The sequence below is a fragment of the Athene cunicularia genome (assembly GCF_003259725.1).
Source record: "Athene cunicularia isolate RWA chromosome Z unlocalized genomic scaffold, athCun1 chrZ_part2, whole genome shotgun sequence".
NCBI lineage: Eukaryota > Metazoa > Chordata > Aves > Strigiformes > Strigidae > Athene > Athene cunicularia.
Window position 1 is genome coordinate 22,899,555 of NW_020799143.1, and position 19,380 is coordinate 22,918,934.

The 19,380-nt window shown below is 36.8% G+C and overlaps 1 protein-coding gene across 8 annotated transcripts in view; it reads right to left on the reverse strand.

The window, feature by feature from the left end:
* CCDC171 (coiled-coil domain containing 171) overlaps positions 1-19,380 on the reverse strand; it is a 147,977-nt gene that overhangs the window by 107,225 nt on the left and 21,372 nt on the right. For 4 of the 8 annotated variants that reach the window (XM_026866311.1, XM_026866313.1, XM_026866310.1 and 1 more), the window contains 3 exons: positions 13,135-13,227; positions 11,824-11,984; positions 5,906-6,044 (listed from right to left, as the gene is read on the reverse strand). The exons of 1 other annotated variant lie outside the window; for it this stretch is intronic. In XM_026866311.1, the coding sequence (XP_026722112.1) occupies positions 5,906-6,044; positions 11,824-11,984; positions 13,135-13,227 (393 nt within the window). Of the gene's footprint in view, positions 1-5,905; positions 6,045-11,823; positions 11,985-13,134; positions 13,228-15,325; positions 15,427-18,365; positions 18,576-19,380 lie in introns of those variants that run through there. 3 more of the 8 variants (XM_026866315.1, XM_026866316.1, XM_026866317.1) reach the window with 3 other exon arrangements.

Below are 19,380 nucleotides of genomic sequence, written 5' to 3' on the forward strand. Positions count from 1 at the left end.
GTCCAGTATCTCAATCCTCACTGTGAAGTAGGGGTTTTTTCCCCTTACAGGTAATTAGAATCTCCCCTTCTAAAACTTGTTTTCTCTTATACTTTCACTGCACAGTTCTAAGGAGAGTGTAGCTCCATCTTCTCCATAAGCACCTGTTTGCTAGTTCATATCAGTAGCTGTAACCTCCTGAGTTTTCTTCAGTCTGAACAAACACAGAAAGTATACATAACTCTTTACTTTGAAAAGGAAAATGGAGTCTACAAGTGTAGAAATCAAACCTAATCAATTGCAGCTGATGAAAGATACCTTCTGCCAGACCCCAACTATTCAGAAGATGAGATTACTTTACTCTCAGCAACTCCCATCATCATATTTGTGTTAGGGGATGCTATTCCTGTAGAACTACTGCAAAGGTACCAGTGTGAGTGTTCCTTAGGTTACTTCAGAAGGGAAATCAGGTGACAAAGTAAAGCCTTGAGAGTTCACTTCCAAGACCACATTAGTAGAAACAGGTGAAAGAACACTTGTAAAATAAGCCTTCTGCTAACTTTGCTTGAGTTCCTGCACATAGGGATGGATCATTGTTGACCTGGAAAATGACCCTGAAAATCAAAGGCGGCAGGAGCTTTGTATAGCTACACAAGGAGCTCCTAAGTTCAAACATCAAGTAAGCATAAAGGAGGTAGAAACAGGCATAGGTGTCGTGGAAGAAATATAGAGGCTGTCCAGGCATGAAGGGATATGCTTAGGAAAGCCAAAATGCATGTAAAGTTCAATCTGGCAAGGGAAAGGAACAGCAACACGAAAGGCTTCCTGAAGTACATTAGCAGCAGAAGGAAGACTAGGCAAAATGTGGGCCCACTGCTGAATGGAGCAAGGAATCTGGTGACTACAATGCAGAAAAGGCCTTCTCAATGCCTCTGCCTCAGTCTTCACTGGTAGAACCTGCTTTCCGGAATCCCATGTCCCTGAGATCAGTGGTAAAGTCTTCTTGTGAAGTTAACATGAACACTTCAGAATTTAAAATTCTCAAAATATATTAGGAACATTTCCTATACTCCCTCCAGACACAGTTCCCTCCCTCACAAAATATTCAGAATAGGAGGCTAGAAACCAAACAATATGGGAGTGAAGTCTTCAGAAATGCTTTCTGAACCTAGAATATATACTGAATTGTAGCATATACAATGCTTCTCCAAGTCAAACTTCATATCGTTAAGAAGGCTCTGATTACCAGAAAAGATCTCTTACAGACAAAAGAATTTTTGGTAGAAAAATGTGTTTGGCAACATGTTTACTCAATTTTAAAACACAACCACACTTTTAAAGAAATTAAGTAGAAGCTAAGTATTTTTCATTACAAATACCACATGCTCCAATCAGGATAAAATCTTTTTCCAAATTATCTGTATCCTTATCTGTAAGGATAACCGTAATTATTGCAAAAACCTACTACTTGCAAAAAAACATTCCACTCACTTTGGAATTATGCTAATCCTCCAGAAGTAGGGCATTTGTATATATCTTGACAACCCCCTACTGCCTTGGTTGCAAAGATATTTTCCTGAACTACAACTATTCAATCATTCCATCACCTGTTCCAGAACAGAAATGAAGTCCCCTTGATTTTTCAACATTTTCCAAAACCCACTGTTGAATAAAATAAATGCAAACTCTACAGACATTTCCAGAATAGCCCACATAACCTGATGCTGCAAATATTAATCTGTATCAAGTTCAATAACATCTGAAAAATAAACACGCAGTCAAGAGTTTGAGGCCTTTTCAGAATTAATTTATTGAAACCTCAGCACTATTATGTAGTCCTGCAATGAACTGCCATTATTCCAAGAATTTTCTCTACCTTGTTTACAGTACAGGGATTTTCCTGAGTCGCTTTCTTACGTGTGGACTAATTCACCCACTCAGTCTACACTCCAAATCCCAACTGGTGATGGCAAAGCAAATGTCAAAGCCAGAACTATCCACATAGCCACTAGAAAGCAGTATGTTGAGATACTTCTTGAAAACCACCTGAGTAAATTCTTTACAAAAGCATCATGATGTTTACCAGGTGTGACTTTGGGGGAACAAAATTAAAGCTTTTATAGAAAGAGGCTCCAAATGACTGCTCCACAGTTAAAGAAAACCTTAAGTGATGTTCTGTATAGCACAGTAGTGGCACAAATTTTAAGCAACCAAGCATAATAAATCCATGCAGGACAAAAACCAAAACATAACTCTCACTCACAATCTTCCTCCTTAGGCTACTATTTATTTTTGCTCGTTATCTAGCTATTGAATACTTAATAGAGTTTCTTTATTTTCTTGTATTAGCTAGACTTTTCCAAAGCCTAGAGAGGAGTCTTTAAAAAGTGTCTAGCCATGTGTAAATTAAATGCAATTTCTCAAGAAATTCAGTGTCTCAGTTTTAACCATCTGAAATGAAATTAATAAAAAATGCTCAAGCTTTATACAGAACTATTCTAGTCCCATAAAGACAGATTTGTAACAACCTTTTGGTGCGAGAGATTATTAAGTATCTTGTTTGGTTTTTTGGGTTTAGGTTTTTTCAGTCAATTTTTCAAGAACTGGCAACTTTAATAGCATTTTTTAGATACCTGTCTTCAAACAATTGGACATCACAGCTTGAGTGACCTCTCCATTTCCAGAATAAATTTAAAAATTGGTTTCTTCATAGAAGATCATTTAGGCATATGCTTCAGACTGACTGATCTTCTTAAATTAGTATATTAACAGAGTAGTATCTGGGTAGGAACTCTCCACCCAGTTAAGACACGCAAAACAAAAATCGAGCTAACATAACATTTAACAATCATTAGCACAAAACTAATGGAGACCATGTATTGGGGTTTTTTTTAAATTGAAAGAAAAAGCTCTGTTCACAATATATTGTCTAGATGAGATTTACAAGTTTGCCACTGAGTACTAGATTCTATTCCATAGAATTTGTAGAACAGAATCATAATCCTCAGGGTGTTTCACTGTTCAGTCAATACTTACGATATTCCTGTTAAAGAACAGTAGTTAATGCCTATGTTCAGGAACTAGAGTCTCAAACACTTCTGTTCTGACATTCAGTTTACGATAACCTGCAAGGCTATTACAGACAGATGAGATGCATACAGTGCATGACTACATGCATAGCTACAAGAATTATATGCCACATGGAAAAAGACAAACTTGGGGTATAATCTATTATTATACACTAACTGTGCTACTCCTGATAGTATCTATACAAAGGGAAAGAAATGAATACACAGTTCTTTCAAATTAAATGACTTTATACTAAAACACACTTATCTTTAATTACTTCAATTTCCTAATATGCATTCTGATGAATTGGCAAGTTACCCAAATTTCAATGTATATTTCTCATAAAATAAAGGTTCAACATCTCCCACTTGTCCAGACCATACACTACTAGGTGACAGAAATGGAAATATCCTAAGTAACTTTTAAAACTATTAGAGGCACCTCTTACTCTTTTTCATGGGGCAGGAATACAGGTAGGGCTTTTTTAGTTTAAAACAAGATTTGAATCACAATGACTATTCTTCCAAATTCCTATTCTTCAAACTAAAAATTTCTTAAAACCCTAGGTGGAAATAATGACAAGCTTGAGACCAATTTCCTCAGAAAAACATAATGGATATCTTGAGACCCTGCTCATGCTGAACATTCATAAGCAGTTTTCTTTGATACCAACAGATCCTATCACATTTGATCCATGCAAATTTCTGGCAAACTTCTGCCACATGCTGATATTTAAAATTAAAAGCAGCATAACTACTTTACTATACATTCAATAGAGCCATAAAAAAAATGTTCTTTTTCATATAAAGTTTCCAAAGAATATATTTTGTCCCTGCATAAGTCTGCTTCTATGTTTTTAAAGAGCCTTGACTGGTTTGGTTATATTTCCAAAATATTTTACAAACAAAAACATTAGCTTGTTTTTTAGCAGTAGAGTGAGAAACCAATATACTACTATCAAACTGGAGTGAAAAGGATATATTCAGGATGTCTAACAATAGCATAAAATATAAGAAAGTAATGAATAGATCGAGACAGCAGGAGGGGGAAATGAAGGGAAAAGAACACACTGACATTTTCACACAGTTTTGGTATATGGAAGCCTAATAACAGTATATTAAATGCTATCTATACTTAGTTTCTGCTAGAGTCTGCCACTTTTTCATTTTGGGAAGAAAAATAACAAAAAGCTGTCCAGACTGAGTAAACAAGACCACACACAGGCACTTCTGCTTCCCAAACAAATACAAAAGTCTTCAGGAAAAATACAAAGCCATCCAAGGTGATAAAAATCTAATCCCATAGGGGACCACTAATAGAACTCCTCAGAAAATTAGTATTTTTATTACCTGTTCAAGACAGTCTTGTGGTTTGAAATCAGTCCAGTATAACAATTAAAACAACCGACTCAATGAATAAGACAGTTCTTTTAACTGAGACAATCTATTCTGCTTTTTAGCTTTCAGCAATGTAACGTTCATTTTGAGTATGCCATTTAATACTGTTGCCACTACCAGAAACCTTGGTCATGAAAAGAATTTTGTCCTGAATTCTTATCAAGTATAAAATATATTTTACTAAGGAACACAAAACAAAAACTCATCACAGCGATAGCTAGCAAGTACTCAAGGTTCCTAGTGGAAATTTTTCAGCTTAAAATTGGATTTTATATTAATAAATAGCAATCACTACTGACTGTAGTTAGGCGAGACAGTTGATTTTGTCTCTTCATATTCTTTTTGTGCCTGATAAGATTACTTTTTCAGGTTAACTAAGCCAGCAAATGCCTTTTAATACATGTTTGCATGGAAGAAGCTGTGATTCTCCCAAAGGGAAGAGGGGTTTTTCATTTGATTTTTCTTCAATTTATTAGTTAGCAATCTGTCTGGGAAATGGATAACACTAAAAAAGTGTATGAAATAATTCCATCAACTGAACAGAAGACATCAGCAAGTCTGAAGATCCTCTGATGCAGGTTTCTGCTCGTGCTCACTGATTAGCAGCAGGGAACAGACCACATTTACATATGATACTCACAGCTCCAAAAGAGAGAAAGAGGAGACACTTGCAAGCCAGTACCAAAAAAAGTTTACACTGGCTAAGTATAGAAATGCTGCAAATGCAGTGGAACTTGAAAATTGCAAATATACAGTGGAAGGAAAGTTTTCTAGATATCCGAAGACCTTTGCTTCGTCCCTGCTGCTATGCAACAGGATAACAAAATTGTTATTCAAAGTTGAAGTGGGTGGAGACAGTGGGAACACTCCAATTAGTTTTATGAAAGTAGAAAGCTTTCAGAAAATAAGCCAGTAAAAGACATCCAACGTGCCAAATCCACACCAAAACAAACAAAAAAATCCCTCTGCTTTGTCAACTTCAAACAAGCAACTTTCAAGCAATTTTTACAGTCAAACACTTGCACTAAAACCAAAATGGTATGTGGAATAGAAATGAACAAGCCTACAATGGTAGCTAAGAAAGCTAGAAGAGAAACACTTGGGTAGAAAGGTAGGACATTATCCACAAGGAATAGTAATCCGTATCTACAAATTGCCTTCTTTGCTAGGAATGCAAACACAAGTTACTCATTACTCACAGTCATACTTTAAAAATAATTGTTTTCTGCAAGTACCTCTTCAGTTAAATACATGGTATATCACTTAAAATATATTTCCAAATAACCTTCCTCAGTGTATTAGCTATATTTTCTCACATTTTACAGAAGCTAACGTAAGTAAACTCAGAGTAACACAATGGCAGAGAATTCTTCCACAGCTTAGCACAGCAAATGCACATTATGTTCATAGTCACATTTAAAAAAACCCAAACAGTGAATGCCACAGGCTTTTTGGCTTACCATTGCAAGTTCCTCATGTAATTCTCTGCAGGTTTTTTCATTATTCTCTAATTTCTCAGAAAGGTTTTTAATTACTTTCTTCTTTTCCTCAATCTTCTCATTCATTTGCTTGTTCATGGAGCAACAGTCTTTTTCTAATCTGGAAAGTTTCAACGTTAGAGTATTTTTATCAAAAATACTTTTGTCAAGTATACTATACACCTTTAAAGGTAATCAGTGGATATGGCACATGTCAGGTTAGCACATCATATGGTTTCTGAAGCTGCTTTTTTTTTTTTTTAACTGAAGAAAGTTAGATATTCCTTCTAAGAAAGGCTTTTCAAGAAGATGTTATGTTCTTTTCAGTTGCTTATGCTTGTGTTAGGCTTCCAGTCAAATTCATTTGGACATTTGGATATGGCCTCCAAATTATACACAATAAACAGAATTCATCATATTTTAATTAACACAGTAGCTGTCTTCAGAAAGACCATGTCACATCTTGCATAATCCACCCTCATTTCGAGTGCAAAGCTTGCTCCTAAAGCTTCCACATACTTGACCATATTCTACTCAGAATAGCATGACTTCAAATTTTTCCACCAGCAGACTGTTCCCAAAATTTCAAACTGCCCTTGTACTATATTAGTCCTCCTGGTACTGAGGAAAACATAAAGAGCCTGGCATGGCTCAACAGGCAACTCTTGAGAAAGCAACAAGGGCAAACAATAGCATACAGGAGACAGAAGGAGGGACAGGAACACAAGAAAGAATTTAGAAAGACTGCTGAGTATATAGGCATGGTGTCAGGAAAGCCAAAAAACTAACCTAGAATTGAAGTCTGCAACACATAACAAAGAAAGAGATTTTACCACTACATTAAGTTAGAAAATAAAACATGGACCTGCTTCTACACAGACCAGGTAATTTATCAACAGCAGACACAGAGAAGGTCACCACATTCAAGGCCTTTTTTGCCTCAGTCTTCCCTGACAAGGTCTCTGAAGCTTCTCCTATCAGTAAAAGGGCTCAAAGAGAACAACTGCTAGCAGTAAGTGAGGACTGAGTCCAAAATTACTTGTAAGAACTCCATCCACAGGAATTGAAGAGGCCAGCTCACCTACATTCAAAAGGTTCTAGCAAAGAGGGACAACGTCAGTGAGTCTGTTCATTAGCATCGACAAAAGGTTACAGAGACTGGGGGAGGTCCCTAACAAATGGAGAAAGGCAAATGTCATACATCTACTTGTAAAAGGGGAAAAGGACAAGCCAAGGAACTACAGACCAGTTAGCTTCCTTTCAGTCCCAGGAGGGTCATGAAGCAAGTCCTCTTGGAACAAATTTCTGGGGTCATGAAAGAAAAAGGTGATTGAGAACAGCCAGTCAGGATTTACCAAGGCTAAATCATGTCTGGCCAACCCCCGTTATATTCCATGATAAAATGATCAGATCTTTGGACAAATGGAGATCAAGTAGATTAAATAAAACTCAACTTTATCCTGGCTTTTGGTACTGTCTCACACAGTATTTTTATAGCCAAGTTAGGACTTCAGTCTAGATACGTGAATTATAACATTGATAAAAAGGTTTGATGGTAAAGCTCAGATGGCAGTGGCTGGTAACAAGTGAAATACTGTAGGAGTTTGTATTAGAATCTGTTTAACATCTTTATCCATCACCTGGATTACGCCAAGAGTGCAGTCTCACTAAGTTTGTAGATAACAGTGAATTGAGTGGCATCACAAGACAACACAATTGATACACTCAAGAGAAGGGGTGCCATTCCCTAGAACTAGACAGGGAGGAGGAACAACTAGCCATGTAATAGCAACACGGCATACAAGTAGACATAGCTAACAGCATCCTGGGCTCTATTAGTAGTAGCATAGCTGGAAGACCAACGGAAGTGATTCATCACCTTTTATTTGGCACTCATTTCACATATTTAGAATAATGACCAGTTTTCAACCACGTATCTCCCTTGTAACACAGGTAAAATGTTGAAGTGAGCTCAGGGGAAGGCTGCAAACACGGTCGGAGGCTAAAGCACATGTAAAACTCATGGAACTTGCTACGTTCAGGCTGGACAAGACATAACCTCACAGTGTGTAACAGGTCCTCCAATATCTGAAAGGAGGTTATCAAGATTATGCAGCCAGTCACTTCACAGCAATGTATGGCTAGAGGACAAGAGATACAGTCACAAATCAAATCCAAAGAGGTTCAGACAAGGAGAAACTTTTTCCACCTTAATGACAGTCAACAGTGGAACAGGTTCCCAGAGAGGTTGTGCCATCTCCACTCTTGGAGGTTTTCAAGACCTAACCGAATAAAGCCCTAAGCAATCTCCTCTCATAGCTGAAGCCAACTGGAGGAGTTTCAATAAGGCCAAATGCCGGGGGCTGCCCTTGGGCCACAACAACCCCCAGCAGCACTACAGGCTTGGGGAGGAGTGGCTGGAGAGTTGCCAGTCAGACAGGGACCTGGGGGTGTTGATTGACAGCCCGATGAACAGGAGCCAGCAGTGTGCCCAGGGGGCCAAGAAGGCCAATGGCATCCTGGCTTGTGTCAGCAATAGCGTAGCCAGCAGGGACAGGGAAGGGATCTGACCCCTGTACTGGCACTGGGGAGGCCGCACCTCGATTCCTGTGTTCAGTTTTGGGCCCCTCACTCCAAAAAGGACATTGAATGACTCCAGCGTGTCCAGAGAAGGGCAACGAAGCTGGTGCAGGGTCTGGAGCACAGGTTGTACGAGGAGCAGCTGAGGGAACTGGGGGTGTTTAGTCTGGAGAAGAGGAGGCTGAGGGGAGACCTCAACACCCTCTACAGCTACCTGAAAGGAGGGTGCAGAGAGCTGGGGATGAGTCTCTTTAATGAAGTATCAAGTGATAGGACAAGAGGGAATGGTCTCAAGTTGCACCAGGGAAGGTTTAGACTAGATATTAGGAAACATTTATTTCCAGAAGGGGTTGTTGTTTTTGGGCATTGGAATGGGCTGCCCAGGGAGGTGGTGGAGTCCCCATCCCTGGAGGTGTTTAAGAGTAGGGTCAATTTAGAGCTTAAGGATATGCTGTAGGTGGGAACTGTGCTAGGTGAACGGTTGGACTAGATGATCTCCAGGGTCCTTTCCAACCTAGATGATTCTGTGATTCTGGTCTGAGTAGAAGGTTGGACTGCAGATCTCCTGCAATACCTTTTGAAATGAACTGTTCATTGGTGTAACTCTTAGCAGTGGGAACATCCAGGTGTCTCGTTTCTTTGTCTCTTCTCCTATCACTTCTGTCTCACTAGAACTGAAAGTAATGCAAATGGCTCAAAAATTCTTTACAACTTTTAAACTTTTGAATCAATATTGTCACTTCCTGACTTTTGATTTATAGATCAACATATCTTTTTAGCTTAAGGATTACTTTACCAGTCCTCCAAATACCTACGTGCTTCTGCTTCAGCATCACTGATTTTCTTCTTTTAGCTGTAAATGGTTACTTCTTAAGAGACAGAACTTGCCTGTTTCAGTTCCCCAAAGTAGCTTTACTCCCAAAGCTTTCAGAAACACAGCAGTTCCAATTTATTCTATGTCATGCTCTCACTCTTCAAGAAAAGTAAATTCACATGGAGACCCAAATCCCATGTTGCTTCCAATTTACATAGTACTACTGGGTTCTAAGGTAATTAATAAATTATGCAACCCAGAAAAGCCTATTTGCTTAGTTTCTGTTATTACAACCATCTTTTTCTGAGAAAATAAATTCTCACAGCTTTGTATAGCTTCAAACTTCGGTATTGTTTATCCATCAAGTCCAGCTAAAAAGATATACAAGTGTTCTAGCAAAACAAATTAAAATCTCCAAGACTTTCCAAAGACTAAGGCTTAAACACAAACTCATGAGACTCCTCCAGAAAAAAGGGAAAATATGTTAGGATACCACATGATAGCCTAAAAGAAAACGCCAAGCTCCTGACATTGTCTAGAGTCGAAGGACCACAGCCTTCTAAGGTAAGTAGATCAAAGGCTCTTATATTCTCTCTGAAGGGATCCAGTGAAAGCAATCACTGATATTCACCAATGTTACCAATACTTGTATGCTTCAAAGAATAAAAAAGGCACAGAAAACAGATGAGGCAGTACATGCCTACCCCATGTAATTACCTCATGGGAACTGAGTATATGATATCCATCTGAGATAAAGCTTGACCTTCACTACCTATTTCTGTGGAGCTCTGGATATTTAGGTGTCTGGACTAATAAAATTTTAAGGACAGGCTGTTTCTGTTTCTTCAAGCTCTATTAACAAAACCACCAGCTGTTTAACTGTTTTAACATTCATGGAAACGTTTGCATTCTCTGAAATCACAAAAGATAATCGTTTTCAAAAAATTCAGTTGGCAGAAGATGCTAGGAATAATTGCCTGAATCAACAGATGACTGCAAACAGTGAAAAGTACTGTTTAGATATTAGACAAAGTTTACTCTGATATCCAATTAACACACAGAACAGATGCTTTAAGTAGGCACAAATTCTTTTTAGTACCAAAAAAACCCCAAAATACGACAAATCTGCTTTCCTGGGAATGAACTGTTGAACAGTTATCCAGTTTAGAGAAAAAAGGAAAGGTTGCTTAAGGTTCTTGTTGCATTTTTGTAACTCAAATACTTACTTCTCTATAAGCACTAATATCAAAGTTCCTCATACAACTGATACCATAACTTTAAGAACTGTATTTCCTAGTCTTATCCACAACCAATACATGTATTCAGGAACTTTCTACAGCAATTTCAGTCAAAGAAATATAGTTCCTAAAAAACAACTCTTTTTTTTTTTTGCGGATAAGGTTTTTGTTCTTCCTATTTTTCCAAAACACAATTTTCATGGACCAGAACGGTCCTAAACACAAAACCCTTCAATTCTCAAAGGAACAGCTTCATACATCTAGATAAAAGATTCTCATAAGAAACAAAAAACATTGTTGAATGCAGCAGCACTGTAATTCAGTATTTAATCATTATCCTTATGCTGGTCTGAATAATCTAATACAGAAGAGTATCTTTAAGAGATCAAAGATTTAACTGGAAAATTATTGCTTATGGGTTTTCACAATTTTTAACTAACATTACTAATTTAAAATTTAAAAGGAGACCTCATGATAAAACTTGCAAAGTTTTAATGGTCTGGAAAATTCCTAAATTGATGTTTAAGCCACCATCAAAAATGTGTCTAGTTTACATTTTATCTCTGTTATCATCCCTTGATTCTCCTAACATATTCATACTAATAACAGAATAATCCAGGGAAGAAGACTCAGTACAGTTCATCCTACATCTGCCTGGGGAATTTAACAAAGACCTTCTTCCAAAAACTGTCTGCTACCACAGACACAGCAGATTATGCTTAGCAGGAAAAGAATCCATTCCAAGTAATTTTGTCTACACCTTTTTTCATTTTTCATTACCAAGTTAAAACTTTCCACAATCATTCATAGGTGAAAGGAAAGATTATCCACCATAAGTAATACAAAACTTCTAGACAGAAGACTTAAAAGAGTCATCTAGCTCACTGAAGTGATAACTAATGTTTTCATAATAATGTAAGTGTACACAGAAAAAAAAACCCAACTGTCCTAAACCTACCACACATGTTTTCCTAGACTCCTCCCAAATACTAACAGAGACAAGACCCTATTAAAACTATTATTTTCAACATTTTTGCTTTGACAAATAATTTATAACAAATCAGTTATTTTCTCTACCTACCCGTAATACGTATGGTTACTGATATGGACCTATTATAAATGGAAGATTCTGAACCTTGGCTTGATCTGTCAAATTGCATCAGATTGTTTTGTTTTCTAGCCACTGAAAAGTCTATAGAGAAGGTAAACTGTAAGTGTTATTCAAGTTGTCTACTGCCGTTTTACAATCCATTTAAAAGGTAACTTACACATTGAGTTTTTCCATGTTCTCTTGGGCATTGTGTTTTTCTCTCTCATATGCCTTTTCTACCTCTTTGAACTCTTTCTTGATCATTTCTAAATCTGAAAGGGCTTCTGCTTGGCTGGCTTTTTCCACCTGCAAAGCTCCTTCAAGGTCTTGAATTCTTAACTACCAAGTGATAAGAAAGCAATTAAAGCAAGTTAGAAAAAAATTATCATGATCTTTAGTGCTATGCTATATTCTGTTCTGCTTTACAGGTAACTAGACTCTATTACTTCTATATAGAAGTATATAAACAGAAAGCATTGAACACATGTAGAAATGTATGAATACATACAGTTCAAGATGGAGACAAACAGAACGCTGACAAAAAGCACCTTTTATTCTCCTTTGGTGGTGTCTGGATTTTTCCTTTTTCAGTTATTACTGTAGCTTTGCGGTGGAATTTTTAGCAGACATTAAAGTGTGGGATTAACAGTAAAGGCTACACTTCCACTCAGCACAAAGCGCACTTGAAGTTTGTTCATGTATATGAGCAAGGAAGAAAACCTTACCAGTCATTCACACATAAAAGATAAGTCTCTAACTTTAAGTAATGTTACCTTCTCAGTTCCCTTGTATGTTGTAAAAGTAGACAGAGGAAATTAAGAAAACTAAATCTTTCCTTTCTACTAGTTTAATCATCACTTTAAAAAATTTAAGTGCCTGTACAGAGAAAAAAATCATAGAAAATAACTGACAGAAGAATGGCAGTACTTTTTTTTTTGTTACTCAGAAAATTAAAAAAGATACCAAAATTACTTTTTTTTCCCCTTAGTTTTTCAAAAGTCCATTGTGAAGGGCTTGTTAGTATGAGATTACTAAGCAATCAACATTTAGCTTTTTCTCACTTGCTCTTTAAAATAAACTATAATTGCCTACTGGGTCAATTTCTATGTGATACAGTTTAATAATACAAAGATTCAATACTCGAGTATATATACTACTTTTTTTCATATAATCAATCTTTACTGGCAACTGCAGATATCATAACTGTTTGAAGCTGAAATATACTCTAAATAATTATATTTGGAACTGAAGTTTCAGAATGCATTAAACTCTCACTCATAGACAAGTTGGATGTTGCCCCAAAAGCAGATATTTTTCTATTCTCTCCTTTTATATATTAGCTATTACAAATTTGACACTTTTAAGAAAAAAACCTAGTGTTTTCACTGAAGCAATTAAGTGGTCTCAACATTTTTGGAAGATGGTATCTTTTCAACTTCATCAACTGTTTTACTGTAAACTTCTACAAAATATTGAACAAAAAGTTTACCTGGATGACCTCTGAATTGAATTTGGATTCCAAATGTGCTGCTCTCTCTGCTTCAATGTTTTCTTCCAGTTTCTTTATTCTCATTGTAGCTGCCTAGAAGTACATTTTGAAGAAATTTAGGTGCAGAGAGATGATAAATATGACACAATTTACTCAGAATATTAGGACATCATACACCAACTTGATGTATCTGAACTACTTGTACTTTAGAACTGTGAGAACTCATACCAAGAAATGCATATAAAAATCATTTTTACATATTTAGAATATTGAATTATTATTTTTAAAGAAAATTACATAGCATTATGTTACTGCTGCATTTTTTACAATCAAGAAAACTGCAGCTGGAGTAGAAAACAGAAAGACCGAGTTAATTATTCCACCTGTTCCCTAACTATTTGCTTTTTCACCAAGGCTGTCACCTGAGGCAACATTACCACACCCTGTATGTTCCAAAATAAAATGAGGTATCAATATCGTATCTATAATTTCACTGATGAGACAGATGAAGCAGAGAAGATACAGAATTCCTCAAAAATATGTTGGCTTTGGCAGCTGATTTCCAATTAGGGTGCCCAGAACAGATTGCTTTGCAGCCCTAGTCATAGTTTCTATACTACAAAAATCTGTAAACTCTGTGAAGTTTTAAAGCACTAACCTAGTACTTTTTTTATAAGTACTGTGTTACTTTAGCTGTAACTATTCTGTTATGGTTTTGTCTAGTAATTATTAGGATGTTCAAAATCTCTTCTAAGAAACACTTTGACCACTTTATTGAGTTACTACATGTCATGACACAGAAGAGCACCTGTACATGCATGAATAGTTTAAACAAAATGAGATTCTCTGAACTGAACCGTTGCGTCTTTCTCATCTATTCTTAAAATGCTTATAAAAGCACAAAAATGCAAATGACTATGCTAAGAATCTAACTGGAAATTTGGATTGCCTACAAAAACTTCATGAAGTAGTCTATATTTTTACTAAACTTTTTTTTTTTAAAGTGGTCCAAGCTGAAAAAATTTCTTTCAATTTACAATAAACACAAAAGATATGTATGTCCAGAGACACAGAATTTCATTTGGAAAAATACTTTTACCAAAAGCAGTAACTAAAGATCTGCTATAATGGAAATTCACATGCAATATCAATACACTGTTTTCTACCAATAAAATCTTTTCACTTTGACCAATAACTGAATTGAGAAGAAAAATTCATCCCAAAATGTCTCTTGGCTTAAAGTTAAATCAGAGAGATCAAGAAAAAGGAATTAATATTAAAAAGTCATTTAACATAAGCATATTTAAGATTACATAAATACAATCGAAGTTATTGATTTTGGAAAAGTAAAACAAAGTATCAAGTACGTAGACTGAAGCTTGATTCTGAACATTTAAAAGAACAGAAAGAAACAACAGATGTTAAAATACAAGCTCTTAGCAATAAATTTAAATTTAAAATCATAAACACACACAAAAGGAAAGACATTTGAAATGTTATGTCCATGGAAGGAAGAGAAAAGCAGCAACAGAACAAAGCTCTCCAAACCTACTCCACAGTAAAATCTGTCAAAAGGCTTAAACTTTGCCTCTTCCCAGGAGTTTTATCTGCTTAATACGCCTAATTAAAAAAAATTCACAAATCCTGCACAAACACTCCCACCTTACTTCCATGATGCTAAGATTATGCTCAAAACCAGCTTGATTTAGTCTAAGCAGTATTACTTCTTCCAAACATCAGCTGCTACTACCCTTTGCCCTTAATGTAGAGTTTGCAAACTACCTCCTGCTTCAGTTTGGAAGGACTCCTTAGCATCCTCCAATATCTGTCAACAGGATGGCTTTACACAGAATACTGCAAGCCTAGTAAAAGTAGTCACTGAACAACAAATATAAGTGAAGTGGATTTCATTTCTTTTTTTTAATATCATTTTGAAAGGCAGCCTGAAAATAATTTTAAGTCTGAGGAGAATAAAGAACATGGTGAGGAAAGTACCTATCACAACATTTAGAGTGGGAAACATAATTTTTAAACAATAAAATGAAGAAATAGAAACTTCACTGAGACTATTTCACTGCATACTCTTAAGAGGAAAAAATGATTTCCTGTATTTGGCTGGCTTGTTCAAAGTGTCTGAAATGGAAAAAGAAAAAAAGTGGTTCTGCAAGTACGGTTTTTAGGCATAACTTACTAATTCACAAGTTCTGTAGTGCATTTGACTTCTAAGCCTTATTTTATTTCCTGAACATCAGTCCAAAGTAGAATTATGCCTTCATCTCAGCCTCTGTTCAGCTGAAACAAGAGATGCAAGACACTATCAAAATGGTTAACTTACCCTCTCAAATGGAGCCCCCTAGAACTGTTGGATTTCATCAGTCCCAAGAAGAAAAATAAAACCAAAAAGAATAAATAACAGCTTGAGTGAGGGCGTCTCCAAGAATGAAAAAGTGGAGCAATCACATTCTCCCAAACAGAACATACAGGTATCAGTTCTTGTTATAGTTCTTTAAAAGTAGAGTCAATCTGAGCCAACATAATGAACAGTAACTTCAAGGAAAGACAAGAGATATGGTCCAAAGGAAACACAAACTCCCAGAAATATAGACACTTCAGCTCTAAGAAAATCCTGGGACAAGGAGGGAAGACAGGCAGGAGCAAGCAGATACCCATAATGCCACATATCACTCTTGCTGTCTTAAGTAAGAGCAATTCCATTTAAAACCAGACATATTTGCAGATGGTTCACTGGCTTGAGTTGTCACAAGTCACCAAAGAATTAACTTGTAGAAGTAGCATGCCTGTAAGAGAAGCACTGGGAAAACTAGTGTTTCAGCTACAGACATTCTTGACCATCTCTGGAATGTAAGAAACAGCCTTCTAACTGCAAGTAGGACAATGTGTCTAGCCTACTGTAGAAGAGGTATGAACCATAGACACTGACCAAAGAAGATCAATATGTACCTGACAGGTATCCAATGGAAAGTATTCAAAGAGATTCAAGACAATACACACAGGGAAATTAAATTAGAAACTAGAAATCAAAGTATCTGTTTGACAGATAAGTATTATCTTACAGATCATACTCCCATATAAAGGCATGGGAAAATTGACTTGCTCAAACCTGGTGTTTCTTCAGAAGGTTCAGAATTTCAATGGCCTATTCTTGGTTTGAAAGCTCACCTTCGTCTAATCTCCAATTCTTTAAAGCTCTGCCTCATACCAGTAGTTTGTTACAATTTTGATTTTTAAAACCTTGTTTAAACTAGTTCACTGGACCATCTGAACACAAAGGCCCAGGGAGAGAAATAAAATGCCTTTTCATTCAAGACAAGACAATGCCAGGGTCCTGACAGGAACTGCTGCTAATTCTTTGTATTGCTAGAAGCCAAAGATGAAGAGTGAATTATGTTCTCCTCAAAAGTTTAAGATTAGTCAGGTAAACCTTAATCTTGGCTTGCCAGTATAAGCAGCTGTCTTACCCAGAAGAGATTCAGATGCTTAGAACAGCTTGCAGAAAAATTACATATGTAAATTGAGGAGTCATGTAGATGCCGTCTGTATCTGGTAGAGCAGTGAATATTCTTTTCCCTGGATTCTATGATTTGACTGCTGAAGCTTATGGTTCACCCTATATCTAGCAAATTTAAACCAATTCAGATGCCAGCAAATCAGTGGGAAAATTTAAAACTTCATCAGAGATATCTAACCAGCCATTAGCACATAAGCTTTACTAAGGCAATACAGAGTTAGTAAATATCAAGAAATTTAAATGTGTTTAGACCACTCTAAAGAAAATCTTGGAATTGCTGTTTATCTAAGTGCACATCAGCCATAAAAGTTGCACCTGATCCCAAGCTGAGTCTGAAGTTTTATTTGCAAACAAGACAGCTGCAAAAAAACCCACCCCACTACATAGAAAATCTTGTCTATTTTGCTAGTAAAGATTCAAACAGGCTCTAATATACACTTCACAATGAGAAGCTGAATGATTTATCAGTGAGAATGATCCATTACATACTCTGCGAGGGAAAGAAAGAAATATGAGGGGTGAGTCTAACTTTTGACACCATACGTACAATTCCAAAAAGAGAAATGCGATGAGAGTTCAGTGTTCCTGTCTGACAGACAGACAGACATCGGTACCAGAATCCTGCTAGCCAGGCAAAATTCTTGGAATCAGACAAAAGGTGAGAATTAGTATCCTTACTGAACCATATGTGGACAAAAACTTTACACAAGGCCTGTCTAAAAAGAAGCAGCTGTGTGAGAACAAGTTAGAGAGAAAGGTTGCAGGCCACAGACATCCAGACCACAGCCTCTCAGCTGGGAGTCAAATGGGAATACTTTCTGCTTCAGCTTGTAAAGCTTGTCAGGTCCAAGTCACAGTAATTGATCTCAAGTATGAATACAAAAAGTGGGTTCCCTGGAGGTTACAAAGTGTTTGCTTATCCAACACTGAAAACACTGGTTACTCAGTAAGATTCAGGCACTCATTATTTCCATGTGCACCTAACAGGATATATGAAGGCAGATACCTTAAGATACCACACACAAACTCATGGAATCTCCAAAGTTTCCTCAGATATTCAAGCTGAGTCAATTTCAGTCTTAATTTAAAAAACAAAGATATCTGGGATCTGATTCCATGATAGCACAGACAGAATTGCGAGTTCTGAGAAACAGCAAATAAAAATTACTAAGAAAACTTCAATGACAGCCTTAGAACTTGTGGACAACCATGCTACATGTTTACTTTAATCCTTTGCGGTTCAGTCTCTTTTTCCAGTGTTCTATTGCATGTCAACACTAATGTGGTTTCTAGGACACATTTTCTGCATGCTAACAGTCTGCAGTACCATTTTCCAAACTGGCCTTTGTGGCTTCCCCTTTTTTCAGTCCCTGACACTTGCTCTAAGTATCAGAGTCTTTGTGAACACTGGGGCATTCCATACTGAAAGAGTAATTTAGTATCCTACATTTGCACAATGTCACAGCCACGAAAATGCAATCATTTTATATTTGCGTTTACATCAAAATAACAGTCAAAACACTAAAATATCAAAACCAGGTAAGCAACAATGAAAACAGGAAAAAAGAGAAAAGTGCAGTTACAACAGTTACTAAGTTTAGATATAGTAACAGAAGTAGTTTTTCTCTTTTCTGCTTCTATTTAGACCACTTCTACAAGATTTTTCAGCTTCATTTTACCAACAAGTTGTCAGGATACTTACATTTCCCCATGGCTGAGGTCCAATCCCTGTGTGAAATGCCCAGCCAAGATATAATTTTAAGTGAAGAGGACACACGAGTACATCAAATCTGGATCACCATTCATCCACTCCATTTATGTGCTTCCATATTCAGATATATCTTACTTCTTCCTACATAAAAGCACTTCCCTATGACTCATCATTCAAATCAGGAGGTCAGGTCTAAGCACATCTTTGGGAGATATGCTGACCACTTCCACCTAGAGTTAGAAATGTTGATGCCTCTTGATCATGGTAAGGTGGAGCCATCTCCTGTCCGGATAATAAAGCGCCTTTAAGTAACTATAAAGTTACTTAACTGCAAAAAAATCTTAAGCACTGAAGTAAGTTCTTGCAACCTGATGGAGTGCAGTCAACCCTCACTATAAACATTTCCTGTATAGGAAGTCTAGAGTAACATGTCTCATTGACAGAGGAGCCATATTTCACCTGCACAACAACATATAAACAACTACACTGGTATGGGGGGCTCTAAAATAAGCCATACGCTTGGCTTTAGGTAAGAAAAAAAGTAAAAACTAGGGCTGATAAAATATATATTTCGGTTGCCTTTGGATAAAGTCCAAATCCATTCCAATCTGGAACTGAGTTGCAGTTAGTAAACCCATCTGAACTGCTCTCCCTTTCTACAGTAACTTGAGGGGAAAAAAGACAACCCTTTTGGTTCTCGTGCTTAGTAGCTGGTAAACCCCTTCACAGTACATCAACTGACACAGTTGGTTTATACATGCACAAAGACAAGATTAACATGTGGCTTGTTACTAACTCCTGGTGAGCGCTACATACAACAGTAACAACTTCTGTCTGATAGTGAGGTAATAATGAACAGCCTTCAAACTCAAATAATATGATGACACGGGAGATGATAACGAGGAAGCTCCTCTCAGAGAGGAAGTCCATTATGTCCATGAGCTTGTCACTGGAGAAACATGACCTTTGGAGCCACCACAGAGATACCATTATGAAAACTACAGTG